Source organism: Symphalangus syndactylus, chromosome 8, assembly GCF_028878055.3.
Source record: "Symphalangus syndactylus isolate Jambi chromosome 8, NHGRI_mSymSyn1-v2.1_pri, whole genome shotgun sequence".
NCBI lineage: Eukaryota > Metazoa > Chordata > Mammalia > Primates > Hylobatidae > Symphalangus > Symphalangus syndactylus.
In genome coordinates, this window is record NC_072430.2 from 130,212,745 (window position 1) to 130,228,143 (window position 15,399).

Genomic DNA, 15,399 nt, shown 5'->3' on the forward strand with positions numbered 1-15,399 from the left:
TGGATCAATAATAAGAAAAAGGACTGGAGGGGAAATTGCTTGAACTTTATGGATCTGCCTGCATTAGGCTCTCTTCACCAAGCAGGGAAGGGAAGAGGGAAGAAGCTTGCCTAGATAGAGAGGGATTTCCTGGGCAAGGCAGGCTAGAGACTAACTTCAGCTTGTGGGCTGAACAAGCAGAGCAGCATGATGCAGGGAGTAAGTGTATCAAAACAAACAACAAACAGCAAACATCTAGAAAACGGGTCAGATTTAAGTAGTAAGTGCCTTCCACAAATTAGAAACCGGAGAGTCAGATCAAGAAGAGTGAGCATGACAAGCCATGTGGTGAAAGGGTGCTCTTGGCCCATGTATGGGATGAGCATCTCTACATGTAGCCAGAGTGTGCTTTCTGTGACATAGTTGTAAAAGTTAAGGAGGTAAGGGACAGGGAGCAGGAGAAACTTAAGGGGCTTGAAAAGAGTTGTTTAATCCTAAAATAACAAAGTTAGTTAAAGTTTTCCAATGCCAGAGGATGACATTAAAATGTTCATCGTTCATCTGTAAAGGTCTTTTACATTAGGACTTAATAAATATAATGTTGTCTTAGGTAGCTAAGCTCATTTTGCTGTAACAAAATTAGAGAGTGGTTTAAATTAGAGAAATTTTCTCACAATTCTTGGGGCTAAACATTCAAAATCAAGATAGTAGCTTGGTCAGTTTCTGGTGAGGGCTCTCTGCTTGGCTTGTAGACTGATTAGACTGATGCTTTCTCTCTGTTCTCATATGGCATGCACGCGAGCGCACATGCACACACACACACACACAGAGAAAGAGAGAGAGACATGGAGAGACAGAGAGAAGAGAGGGGAGAGACAGAGAGAAGAGAGGGGAGAGACAGAGAGAGAGAGAGAGAGAGAGAGAAAACGAACGAACTTTGCTGTCTCTTCTTATAATCAATCACATGATGAGGGTCCTACCCTCATGAACTCATCCAAGCCTAATTATCTCCCAAAGGATTTATCTCCAAATACCATCACTTTGGAACTTAGGGCTTCAACAGATGAATTTTTTTGTGGAAGACTGGGGACCCAATTCAGTTCATAGCAACTGTCAACTCTGATAATCTCACAGGCACCATAAGAGCCATATGTTATATTTTGTTTCCCTTGTCATACAACATCTATACTTGGTTTGTCATTGAAATTGTTCGTAAATGGATTGTCCAGATTCCTTCTCAATTAGTAGTTGTTCTACTTAATTCTAAGTATGCTGCATTCTGCAATAGAAACTTCTCTTTCTTAAGTCATTTCATAGATATAGAGGGGCTTTATTTCATTTTTTTCTGTTTCTTTTGGCAAACAAAATGAAATGGCATTTGTTCACAATTGAAGTAAATCCAAACATAGCTCTCTTCCATTCCAAAGGCTACCTTCTCATCGGTGTGGGAAAGAGAGAAGTTGTCACCAGTGTTGTTCATCAACTGTTGCTTCTCTGAATACTGTGCCATGCCCAGATCTGCCACTGACAGCCCCACTACCTGGGATCCCACACTGTAGCCTCCCATAAATGCAGTGCTGCTACCTAGGCATAGGCTTAGCAGATGCTTAAGTTCTTACCCTGTTATTTCTCTCCACAGTCTATGTTGGAGTATCAGACTTCAGTGAAGGGTCCAAGATAATGAAAGTAAATTATAATTTAAGAAGGTGAAAATGAAAATATAATTCAAAATATGATTATTTCCATATGATGAAATTACTCATCTCAGGGACACACACTAATTTCTAGCCTTAGGTTAACCCTCCCTTCATAGAGCACCTCTCTCTTAAGTCCTCTCCCCTCAAAGAATTCCCTCAACCCCACTGCATTCAATCCCTAGAACTCAATATTTGTAGAAAATAATTTCCCAGGGCCTGCACTTGGTCTACAGTCATTTCTTGCTGTTGAGGATGGCAGGAAACAAGTTTCATAAGAATAGTCTGGATGAGCTTTGGTTTTTCCAAGTCCTGACCAAAACTTTGTCAACCTTGTTCACTGATTTATAGTTTTATATTATTGGGGCTCAGACTTTTGTATATAATCTGATGACTTACTAAAATCATATGAAAATTAATGTACTCAAATTTTAAAACCAGTAAAATATATGCCACGTTCGGTGGTATAATTATTGGTTGCTTTAGGTCCCTCCTAAAAAGATTGACTGCGTAGCTTTCACCCCATTTTGTCTCTAGGCTTTTCACTTTAGGCATTAAAAGACTTTACTGCTATAGCCTCCCCCTGGAAAATAACATCTAGTTCTACCCAGTATGGGTTAATGGAAATTCTAGACACATTATGAAACTTCCCCTCAAAAAGCTGTTTGATTGTAGTGAGTAAAACCATCATCATAGGCACATTGGAACAAAATATTTGAAACAGGAGTGATCTAGAAGGGTGAAATACATAGTCACTGCTAGAATATTTCATTGGTTCCCTGTTGCTGAAGGCTCAGTTGATGGGTGGAGCAGCCATCTAGCTTATCCTTAAGCACTTTCACCTCCTTTACCATGTTTTAGTAAAACTCTTGTATATAAATTAGGCCAGTTAAAAAAAAAAAAAGGAAAATTCAGGTGTTTCCTGATTTGTGCCTTGAGGCCCTTCTCTGTAGGTTGTTAGCTCCTCATAGTCTTACAACTCTGAGCTGTACTGTCAACTCGCACTATATGCTACTATCTTCTGTAAGCAACCACGTTCTGCTACATTGCATAATAAAGATGATCACTGTAATCATATATCAACACAATGAGATAATGAGATAATAACAAGACTCAAGTACGTTCCTTGCATGCTAAACAATTGATTTTAGTCACAGGCATTTGCCAGTCTCTTCCATGCTATTGTATGGTGTCAGAAGTTTATGTTCTGTCAATAAAGGGTCTTCCAGCAGGCTGTGCAATGCGTTGGTACACATATCTGTTGTGAGTTTCCAGAAGTTATTCTTGAAACTTACACATCATTCCCTGAGTTACTCTCTTTTAACACTCTCGAGGGCATTCTGATGTGTCAGTGGAACATACCTAATAAATTCATTCCAAGGCAGCATTTGGAATATCATAAGAGATCTTAAGAACAAAAACAGACAAATACACCAAAGTCAACAGTACATGGAGATTTAAAGATTAACTTGTCTAGCCTCATAAGATTTTCACATCAATTTTCCCTGAAATATCAGACCCATCTGTATGGAAGCTATTTATTTGAACCAAGACAGATTTTAAGTCTAGCAGGCTGGGAAATTTTTATCCTAAATGCAAGCAAGATGTGTTCACCTATAAAAACCACATCAGTAAAAGGGTGCAATCTGTATGGTATTTTTGACCAATAGTGCTAACAGAGAGTCTAGTTTTTTTTCCTCCTGCATTTCTTTCTCAATTCATGCAGATTAATTTTCACAAAATTTATGAATGCTTTTATCCAATATGTTTCATCTGAAAGCTTCTATTTAGGCATTCTAAAGGAAAGGGGTGAACAGTCCTGGTTTTAATGCATTTATCAGTGTTAGATTATTAATATCAGTTTAAAGATGACTATTATTCTGCCATCAGGTTTTCTTAATAAGGGAAATGCTTGACTCTTTGGTTGATTTTTACTCTGAACCTCAAACTAAGAATGAAGCTGTCTACTCCTCTGTCCTAAAGTTTATTGTAGTAAATCCACATGCAAATCATTTTTGAAAACTTTCCTATTATACTCATCTATTCCACTACGTTTTTTCTTCTTTTAGTGTCAGCTAAACCAAGACCCCACAGTGATGAATATTCCAAGAAGATTCCTCCTCCCAAACCGAAGCGAAATCCGAACACTCAGCTGAGCACATCTTTCGATGAAACGTACATCAAAAAGCACGGGCCCCGGAGGACGTCGCTGCCGCGGGACTCCTCCTTGTGCCAGATGGGCAGCCCCGCGGGAGACCCTGAGGAAGAGGAGCCCGTGTACATCGAGATGGTGGGGAACATTCTCAGAGACTTCAGGAAGGAGGACGACGACCAGAGCGAGGCCGTCTACGAGGAAATGAAATACCCCATCTTTGACGACTTGGGCCAAGATGCCAAATGTGACTTTGACCATCACAGCTGTTCTTCGCAGTGTGCTACTCCCACGGTGCCTGACTTGGACTTCGCCAAGGCCTCAGTGCCATGCCCCCCCAAGGGGCTGCTTTGCGACATCCCCCCACCCTTCCCCAACCTGCTTTCTCACAGGCCCCCGCTGCTGGTATTCCCCCCTGCCCCCGTGCATTGCTCCCCCAACTCCGACGAGTCCCCGCTCACTCCTCTGGAGGTCACGAAGCTTCCCGTGCTGGAAAACGTGTCTTACATGAAACAGCCAGCGGGGGCGTCGCCCTCCGCGCTGCCGTCCCACGTCCCCGGCCATGCGAAACTGGAGAAAGAGCAGGCCGCGGCCCTGGGACCTGCCTCTGCCACTCCTGCGCTCTCCTCGTCGCCCCCGCCCCCGTCCACGCTGTACCGAACCCAGTCTCCCCATGGCTACCCTAAAAGTCACTCCACCTCTCCCTCCCCCGTCAGCATGGGGAGGTCCCTGACTCCCCTGAGCCTCAAAAGGCCTCCCCCTTACGACGCTGTGCATTCGGGCAGCCTCTCAAGGAGCTCTCCTTCAGTGCCTCACTCGACCCCCAGACCCGTGTCGCAAGATGGGGCCAAGATGGTCAACGCCGCGGTGAATACCTACGGGGCAGCCCCGGGTGGCTCCCGGTCCCGGACACCCACGAGCCCGCTGGAGGAGCTGACTAGCCTCTTCTCCTCCGGCCGCAGCCTGCTGCGTAAGTCGTCCAGTGGCCGGCGCTCCAAAGAGCCTGCAGAGAGTAAGTGTGCAGGACCTGCCTGAGCCTCAGAGCCCAGTGCCAGGCTTACAACCAGGGTGAAGCCCATTGTGTGCGGATAATGCACAGAGTACAGGGTCTTGAGGCCTTGGAGTTGAAATCTTAGCATGCAAAATGTGTTAGTTCATTTTTGCCGTGCTAAACCAAATAGTGTATCCTGAAAGTATTAACAATGGCAGTCTGCACAATATACTATTTCCTATTTAAAAGAAGAGTGATTTTGAAAAATAAGGTATAAAAGCTAAATTCTTGCAATGGTCCTGGAAAGTTGAACAGTGAAAATAGGGACCACTATGGAATTTTAGGTATGTGCAGACAATGCACGGAGTACGTGGTCTTGAGGCCTTTGAGTTGCAATCTTAACATGCAAAATGTGTTAATTCACTTTTGCCACACTAAGCCAAATAGTGTATCTTGAATGTAAGCTGAAAGAATTAAAAATGACAATCTGCACAATATAACATTTTTAAATAGGAAATGTTATATTCCTATTTAAGAGTGTTTAAAAAAAGGTACAAAATCTAAATTCTTACAATGGCCCTGGAAAGTCAAACAGTGAAAACAGAGACCAGTATGGAATTTTTAGGTAAATAACTTGATTTGGGGGCAGGGGAGTGGGGGGCGGAATTAAACATTCAAACATGCAATTGATAAATGTTAAAACTTGCCTTCATCTTATATTAAAATCTTCTTGAGGCCAATCATGGTAGCTCGCGCCTGTAATCCCAGCACTTTGGGAGGCCCAGGCGGGTGGATCACGAGGTCAGGAGGTCGAGACCATCCTGGCTAACACTGTGAAACCCCGTCTCTACTAAAAATACAAAGAAAATTAGCCGGATATGGTGGCAGGCATCTTTAGTCCCAGCTACTCGGGAGGCTGAGGCAGGAGAATGGCATGAACCCAGGAGGCAGAGCTTGTAGTAAGCCCAGATCATGCCACTGCCCTCCAGGCTGGGCGATAGAGTGAGACTCCGTCTCAAAAAAAAAAAAAAAAAAAAAACCTTCTTGAGCAAATTCCCATTAGAAAACCTCTGTTGGAAAGAAAGCAGTTTGATTAGAATTTAGGCTCTTCTTTGACATACAAAATGATTCTCTCTGTATACTTCATGTTCTTGTATTTTTACCATTACTATAAATGAGAATAGACCCATTATTTTCCTTTTAAAAGTCATGGCGATTTACATCTTATTTCTATGATACTCTTCCTAGATCCATCAATATATAACTTACAGAAAAGTCACTAAGGTGGTGAACATTACTTTTACTACTGAATTTCAAAGACCAGGAAGTTTATCTATCTCAATGACTAACACTTTTATGGGTACTAAATTCACAATTCACAAGTATATAGTAAAGTCAAAACAGACCCAGATTAGTTTTTTCTATGTCCATTTCATTAAATTATATTTCTTTCTCTTATTTAAAAATGCCTTAGGCACCTAAGCTGATAATCAATCACTTACATCTCAAGTAGTCCCTCCATGTGATTTTTTTATTTATCTATTCATACACTCATACTGAGAACTTTCCTTAAAGGAAAAGAAACTCTCAATACTTTTGATGATGAATATGACAATGGCATTTTTTAGATAATTAATATTCCTTGGTAGTTACAAGCCACTAATTCTTTTTTTTTCCCTTTACCCAGAGACTTATGAAAATGTTAGCTACTTCAATAATTGCCCCCAAAACATTTTAATTGCCTAAGTGAAAGGCATACATTTCTAATATATTAGGCATGTCTGGAGTTATATGCATGCGTATGTACATACATACATAAAATTATTTTAAGAATTGTATTTAAAACTAGGAACAATCTATTTCTAGAGCAGTTGTCAACTAGGGCAATTTGTCCCCCAGGATATTTGGCAATGTCTAGAGATGGTATTGGTTGTTACAACTGGGGGTGTTACTGACATCTATTGGGTAAAAGCCACAGATGCTGCTTAACAGCATATAATGCACAAGACTGCCACCTGATCCCACACAGACGCAAAGAATGATCTGGTCTACCATGTCAATAGTGCCAAGGTTGGAAAACCCTGGTCTAGATAATTTACTAAGGTTTAAAGTTTCTTCCAGATAATTCATTGATTGATTTGGTTTTCATACAGATCAAATAAGGTATTTAGAATAAGAGAAAATTTTTTTTAAACATTTTACTTTAAAAACATAATGGGTATTGTGAAATTAATAGAAGTTTCATCTTAGAATTGGTGAGACAATTGGATTTCCTCCCTATCTATCAGCTTCTTTGGAGGATCCTTAACAGCTCCAGCTGGCAGCTATGCCAATTAACTAGAAAAAAAGTATATGTAAAAGAAATGATTAACTAATGAAGCTGTTTCAAGAAAAATCCATCTGTTAGAATCAGTCTATGTGCTATATGTCACAGACTTCCCCATCCGACTCCAAAAACAAGCTTTGTGGACTTCTAAAACAAAGCTTGTACGTGGAAGAGTGGTCAAGGCTCTTTATAGCTTTTAGGGAGCCAAGGATTGAATTATTTGACATGTGCTATTAACCATGCATCAACTCTGCAGAGAAAGGGCATGCCCCTGAGTTACATTAACCTCAATATTTTACTTTACGTAAATGGAAGGGAGGAAAATGCAGGTAATACAAATGAATAATCAAAAAATCAAATGGACAAATCAAATTGCTATTTATTTTTGACTCTCGAGGAAAGTAGAAAGACACCATTAGATGCTCACAAAATCAAAAGGGCTCTCAGAATCTTTCCATAATGCAAAAAATAGAACCAAAGTTGTTCATTGGGAATTAACTAGTAGTTTCTGTTGCAGTACACTCATGGATACAATTCTTCCCTTTACTCTTCCCAGACAGGATTTGTGGACCTGTTGATACCTTAGGGACAGAATAAGTGATATGAAGTAGTATAACATTTATGACCCTGAGTCTCATTATTCTTTTTAAGTTTCAGGAATTTTCTACATTTCAGGAATAAAAGCAAAACTGATATCTCTATTTTCCAAGCCTCTGTTGGTTTAGTGGAGAAGTCAGTTTTAAGAATTTACTAATATTTAATCTAAACAAATATAGTCTTTAATTAAGGAAAATGATGTCAAATAAAATGTATACCATAAACTCATTTTTAATATCATTTTATAAATTGATACAAAATGTATCAATTTCATGTTTTAAAGGTTTATAATTGTTGATGGGGATTGGTCAATAGAGAAGAAATAAGACAAATGAGGTAGATTATAATTAAATTTCATTTCGTTTCACAATTTTCAAAATATGGCCTTCACATTCATTGTTATAGGAAGTGTTTTTTCCTGGTTGATGGGACATTGTCATGTTTATCTATGATTAAATTAGGACACCTGATAGTCTGTAGCTCTAGTACTTTTTCAGTTGGTGATTATTAATATTTTTTAAAAATTTTGTGCAGAGAGGTGAATGACATGAGACATGTAAGAAGTGATCAGCTCATATGCTATTGGTATAAATTTTTGTGTAAATGGTAAGCAGGTCAGGTACAAATATTTTTGTGATGAACTTTGGAGACTTAAATGAAAATAATTTACTACCTATCATTTTCATCTTTCTTTTGCATTTTTTAGTATATTCATTATGATTTTGATTTGGTTTTTTAGAATATGTAGGTCACAAATGGGCCATTTCATTTTAATATATCAGGTGCCATGAATCATAGAAATTAATAACCAAACCAAATTTTAAAAGTAGAAAACTTTCTTTATTCCCTCAAACAAGAAATGTTTTTAAAAAGAAATTTTTAACCTGCGTATCAGTCAGTTTTCACTCTGCTACAAAGAACTACTCAAGACTGGGTGATTTATAAAGAAAAGAAGTTTAATTGGCTCACAGTTCCACATGGCTTGGGAGGCCTCAGAAAACTTACAATCATGATGGAAGGCGAAGGGGAAGCAAAGACCTTTTTCACATGGTGGCAGGAAAGAGCTCGCAAGAGCAGGGAAGATTGCCTTGTAAAACAATTAGATCTTGTGAGAACTCACTATCACAAGAGCAGCATGGGGAAAACCACCCCCCTGATTCAGTCACCTCCCACCTGGTCCCTCCCTTAACACGTGTGGATTATGGGAATTATAATTTGAGATGAGATTTGGTTGGGGACACAGAGCCAAACCATATCAGCCTGTATTCAACATAGATGAGCAAATGTACATTTCTATGAAAAAGTACAAGATCTAATGAAGAACATAGTTAAAATTTACAATCTGAGGGAAAGAGTGAGATTGAGATGTTATAAATGGAGAAATGTAAATTTAAAATGTAGAGAAAAAGTAGAAGATGAAGCAGCAAAGGAAGAGACTTAATGAATAAACTAAGGCACTAAGATATAAAAGACATGCATGCCCAGGGGCAGAAGGGCATGTGAACAGATGTGGGCACCAAGAAGTGAGGCACATAGAAAGGGATTAGTCTTTATTGGAGATGTTTAAGAATGCTAACAGGCCTTGATCCTGCCAGAACTTTTGGAATCTTCCTCATGGTATCCTCTGAGGTGTCTTCAGGTCTTTGGGTGTAGCTCAACTCCTAAATACCTTTGAAGAATTCCAGAGTGCAAGAGCTTCCAAATCTAGCCCCTAACTCTCGTCAGGTTGCTCCTTTCAGAAAGAGACATGTAGAACAGGGCAGAAGGCATGGGGCATGGTGGAGCTCCAGAAGCAGGGATGAAAACGAAGGTGCAGGCCCACCCAACTCCTGTCATTATTATTAAAAGAGAAATGATGTCTTGGTATTACAAAAAAAAAGCTATATCATACTCAACCATATTCTACATTATTGGAGATTCATAAGTTTTCCTATTAAATCTCATCTTTCAGCCTTTAAAAAGTAGTTAATACTTTTCTTTTTTAGATGGATTCTCGCTCTGCAGCCCACGCTGGAGTGCAGTGGTGCAATCTCAGCTCACTGCAACCACTGCCACCCCTCCTGGGTTCAAGCAATTCTCCTGCTTCCGTCTCCCGAGTAGCTAGGATTACAGGCATGCACCACCACGCTTGGCTAATAGTTTGTATTTTTAGTAGAGACGGGGTTTCACCATGTTGGCCAGGCTGATCTCGAACTCCTGACCTCAGGTTATCTGCAAGCCTTGGCTTCCCAAAGTGCTGGAATTATAGGCATGAGCTACTGCACCCAGCCAGTATTTAATTCTTTTAGATGTCATATTATATTTTTAAAATTATAGATATAAATGAGTCTTGTAGATCTGATGGAATAGAACTAGGAATCAGATATCATCTTTGCGTTTTCATTGACTTTAAAAAAAAAAAAAATCCACATAGAAACCACAGCTCCAAACACACAAAACAAACCCACAAAAACCGAAAAACACCTAACCCCTGCCTCACATGGACATACAGGCCCACATACCTCTCTCCTTTTTTGTGGTGTATGAGGTCCGGTGATATCTGAAACATTAGGCATTGATTATGAAGGAGCTGCTCCAACTAACTCTTACTAATTTAATTTTTAAAGAATTTGTAAATAAAAAATTATGAAGTTTATTTTTAAACTGTGTAAATTAACAGAATTATTTTGGAAAAACGATTTTTAAATATGTTACTATTTTTATATGCTGTTCCGTTTGTAAGAAAAAAAGAAGGGTCTACTAACGTACACTGGCTGTCTTGGTAACTCAGGGTCGTTGTTGTGATAGTCACTGTGCACCTGCCACAGGCTAATGCAAAGTGTCGAGCAAGTTGACCCGAACAGGGGAGGCCTCACACAACGGTGGTAATCATTGTTTCTGGTCATCCGTAATAGCAGTGACACAGTATTGATAGCTTATTATTCTGCTGAGATGTCTTTAGGGCCTATTTGAGATTGCAGACCTGAAGTGCCATCTACTATTATATCATTTAAATTCACTTAAATTCTTATGTCTGTTTCCAGTGGTTTTCCTACCTTCTCCCTTTCTTTCAGATAGTTTTATTGATGCATCTAGCTTCTCCCACCATCTCTGCCTCTCCTCTTCTCTTTTCATTCTTTTCCTCATTGTAATATCAAATCAAAAATCAGTTGTGGACCAAGAAACCAGATACCAATCTTGTCTGAGAAGCCTCTCAACTGATTAAAGTATGTGACCTGTGACACAGCGACTGTGTGTCTTGTACTTCCAAAGGCCACTTTATCCACCAACTAGGTCTTGCCTAGAGTTCTGGATTCATATCTGAGAGGTTAGGAACATCGACTTCCCAAAATAAGATATCCTGGAAAACATGGAATAAATGTTAGTTTTTTTTTTTTTTTTTTTTTTTTTTTTTTTTGAGAATCTACACATTTTGTTTAGCCTACTTAATATACATTTTGAGGCTGGATGTGGTGGCTGACTCCTGTAATCCCAACACTTTGGGAGGCCAAGGTGGGAGGATTGCTTGAGCTCAGGATATCGTGAACAGCCTGGGCAACATACTGAGACTATATCTCTACTAAAAATAATATATATATATATATATATATATATATACATATATATATATTTATTTATTAGCTGGGTGTGATGTCACATGCCTGCAGTCCTAGGTCCTTGGGAGGCTGAAGCAGGAGGGTCAGTTAAGTCTGGGAATTTGAGTTTGCAGCGAACTATAATGACACCATTGCACTCCAGACTGGGCAACAGAGCAAGACCCTGTCTTAAAAAAAAGGAAAATAAATTACATTTAGTTTTCATTAAAACTTTGCAGGTGAAATAGTTAAGGACTTTATATTCCCTCTGTTTAAGCAGGTGCTGACAAAGAGTAGGACAAAACAGGTATTGAAAAACCAAAGGGAAGGTTGGAGGAGGGAGTCTATATTCCTGGATCTCTCCTTTGCAATAGAGAATGAGAGAATCCTCAGCCTGTGACTGCCCACATGCAGGCATGTTGACTTTGGGCAGGACTCCTGGATGTATGATGACTTGGAGCAACCTGACCAGAGTTAGGGGCTAGATTTGGAACCTCTTGTACTCTGGAATACAAAGGTATTTGGGAGTTGAGCTATACCCAGATACCTGAAGCCACCTCAGAGGATACCATGAGGAAGATTCCGAAAGTTCTGGCAGGATCCAGACCTGTTAATTTTCTTAAACATCTCAAATAAAGTTAACCCATTTTCAGGTCTCCTCTCCTGCTGTTTGTTGGTTGCTCCTCTGCTGAGAGTCCCACACAGTGACCTCCTGTGGCCTCAGACTGGCTTCTGCCTTAGCAAGGGTCCTTCCACCAGCTCAGGAGGGAAATCAAGCCAGGACCTGTATAATGATGATTCTCCCAGGATGTGACCTTGGGGATGTGCTCAGGCTCCAGAGAAGTTTCTCATGTAGTTCAAAGCATGGTAGGCAAGAGGTAGAAAGCTTAGGTGAGTGGTCCAAATGCCTGCATCATATTCACCTGGATGTTGTTAAAAATACAGATTGCTGGGCTTTATTATAGACCTATTTAATGAGAAACTGTAGGGGTTAGGCCTGGTGTGTTGACTGTTTAATGACAATCCCTGGTGATATTTATGCCTTCAATCAAACAATAACTTGGGGACATATGGTTAAATGTTAGCATCACCATTTACTTGTATTCAAGAAACTATTGCTTTCATCTAACAAGGTCAAAAGATAATTTATGTAAGCAAAAGAAGAGAGACAGGAGAAAGTAAAACAGACAACTGAAAATGAGTGACTTGTTTTCCTTTCCTTGACTAAGTTACTGATTAGTTGGCAGCTTACAACGAGGACAGATCAGGGTAATGTAGATTCGAAAGAGAACAATTTCACTACCTGCGGATTCTCCCAGAAGCCTTGAGAGTTTAAGAATGGAATACATGGTAGGCAATCTGTGAATCGCATTTATCCTTGTCTTAGCATCTCCGTCTTAGTCGTGCCGAGTGTGTGCCACTTCCTTCATCAGAATTCCTCAATACTTGAGTTTGAGAACCACTGATAAAATCTGCTTCAGACAGGAGCTGGTGCTGCTGGTCCAGAAGGCGAGGAAGAAACCTAAGACTGGCTGGCAGCAGTCCTCACCTCAGAAGTCCATCCAGATGAGTCCAGGCTTTTGGAGGGGGAGGACTAGCCAGAGCATGGCGGGCCCTCCAGATGGGGCTGTGACTCAGAACAAAGGTGTGCTATCTCAGAGGACACTCTCTAGTCAGTGTGGGAGAGCAGGGAGAACAGTGTAACTCACAGGCAATAGGAGAGAATGGAAGTCTTTCTTGTGGGGCACTGGAAGGACAGAATGAGAGCATTACTGACAATCTGGGGCTCTAGCGTTCATGACTGGGCCAAGGAGCTGAGGAATTGGGGCTCACAATGCTAATGAGGACTAAGGTAGTAAGTTTCTTACAAAGTGCCTTGGGCTCAAACAGGTTTGTCTCAGGAACAATAGAAAGACCAACTAAGCCTAGAGTGGGAGCATCAAAGAAACTAGTGGTAAGGATGTGGAAGAAGGCGGCAGGGGCCAGCCCCTTTCTCGAGAACGCTTCCATAATAATAGTGGCATATACTTAACCGTCATGCCATTTACCCTGTACCAGAACTTACTAAAAATTTACAAGTATTCAGTCCTTGTAGCAGTACTCTGAGGCATGTGATATTGACCTTGCCGTTTTAAAGATGGAAGAAACTGAGGCACAACTCAAGCAGTCACATGGGGAGTGAATCTGGGAATCAAACCCCGATTATTTGGCTCTAGAGTTTCTTTGATTTAATGATACCTTATCTATACTTGATCAATTTCTCCAAAATTCACCAATTTTCATCAAAAGTCTAAGGGCTTATGATGTTATTCTCAGGGATATCTGCTTAATGAAAGAAAGCCTAATCTGTAGATAAATGTCATGAACTACTTAATGATTGGCATCAATTTAGGAAAGGGGTGGGAAATCTTTTGGGCACCCTTCAAAACCCACTTTGGAATATCTCAGTCACTGCAAGGAACTCTGTACCTCAGATTTCTGAGCTGCCCCTGAAGGCATGTGGTCTGCCCAGTGGGCCTCAGAATCACCTAAATGACCTAAGCAAAAAGATGTGAATGCTCACCTTAGTGCCTCTAAGCATAACTTAAGGATGTACGTTCAGGTTTCTTTTCTAAAAAGATATGAGTACTCACCTCAATGCCTCTAAGCATAACTTAAGGGTGTATATGCAGGTTTCTTTGGCCTGTCAGGTATGCAGTACTGAGCTACTATCCAGGGATACAGGGCTTTTGTCCTCAGTGCTTGCATCTTGGCCATAACTATGCAGTAGTTTGATGGCCCATGGCTACTCCAAGGGGAAAAATAGTTGATTAATCAAAAACCCCAGCCAATGCACCAAAGCAGTGAGCACCCTAGCAGCACTAATCTGAAAAATGACTGGGATAAAACAGACAAAGCATCTCCAAGGGGCCCTATGCTTCTTAGCACCACCTCTTTACTCTTTACATTAGTAGTACTATGTACTTGACAGAATCAGACATTCATCCTTAAAATTTTTTAAAAATACAATTCTTCAAGAACAAGCTGACCTATTGTTATGTTTTTAAAGCGAAGGGATTTTTTTTCAGGATGAGGTTAAATAGAGTATAAGTAAAATTCCTTGATTTTGAAAATTCGTGTGACTCCTTGGTTAATTGGGACCATGACATTGTCTGTTTTTCTCATTTAGTTTATCCTAGAATTGCAATATAGAGTCACTGAAGAAGACATAATTTCATAAATAATTGCTCACCTTTCTGGGGGTAGACCACAGCTGTCCTTGACTGATGCAGGCAGATGTGTTTATCCCCCGTGTTTATATTCTCTGGCTGCTGAATCTTTAAGTGCAATTTCTTGTCACCAATTTAATCAGCAATTCTCTCCATTAAGAAGAACCCTACCTGCTTTAGATGTATAAAATGCAGAAACATTTTCAATTCAGAAATTAAGTTATACCAGTCTATTTATTTAAACCAAGATTCCCTCAGTAGTATTTAATTTTATACACATGAAAAATACTAGAACTGATTTTTCCTTCCTGTTACTTGAAATAAACATTTAATTTCTGTTTTTTTAGAGACTACCATGTATTCTTGACACTTTGAGAACAACAAGTAATTAAATATTCAGTATAAGTGAGTTCCTACTGGCTACATCATGTTACCCTCAGCGTGTCCCACATTCTAATTAAATATGATCTTGAAGTCTAGCACAAGGTGGGATGTCACAAGAAGTGGTTTCCATTAACAAGCTTTGAGACCTTAGATAAGTCAGTTTGCCTCTTAGTGTCTTAGTTTTCTCACTTTTCAAATGAAAATATTAGATGCTAAAACCGAGTCCCTTCTGGCTTGGCTTCTTGTGTGGGGCTTCTGCAGATTACTGGCTGATCTATAAATCTCCAAAGGGAGGACCCACTTCCTCCTTCTGAGACTTTCCTTCTGATGATGTTCTCCCTTGCTGAAAGGACTTCGCCAGAAACTTAATGAAAAAAATGTCAGCCTAATCCTTGACACCCAACTCAGTCTACCAATTTCTCCATGGTGTTTTCGTTATGCTATTGTCTTTCAGTACTTTTTTTCAAATTTTTGTAATGGTATGAGACTTAT

At 40.0% G+C, this 15,399-nt stretch overlaps 1 protein-coding gene across 7 annotated transcripts in view; it reads left to right on the forward strand.

Moving 5' to 3' along the window:
- The window catches only part of NYAP2 (neuronal tyrosine-phosphorylated phosphoinositide-3-kinase adaptor 2), a 330,902-nt gene that overhangs the window by 181,813 nt on the left and 133,690 nt on the right, over nt 1-15,399 (forward strand). For all 7 annotated transcript variants that reach the window (XM_063645748.1, XM_055290808.2, XM_055290803.2 and 4 more), the window contains one exon: nt 3,743-4,837. In XM_063645748.1, coding sequence (XP_063501818.1) covers nt 3,743-4,837 — 1,095 coding nt within the window. The remainder of the gene's footprint in view (nt 1-3,742; nt 4,838-15,399) is intronic.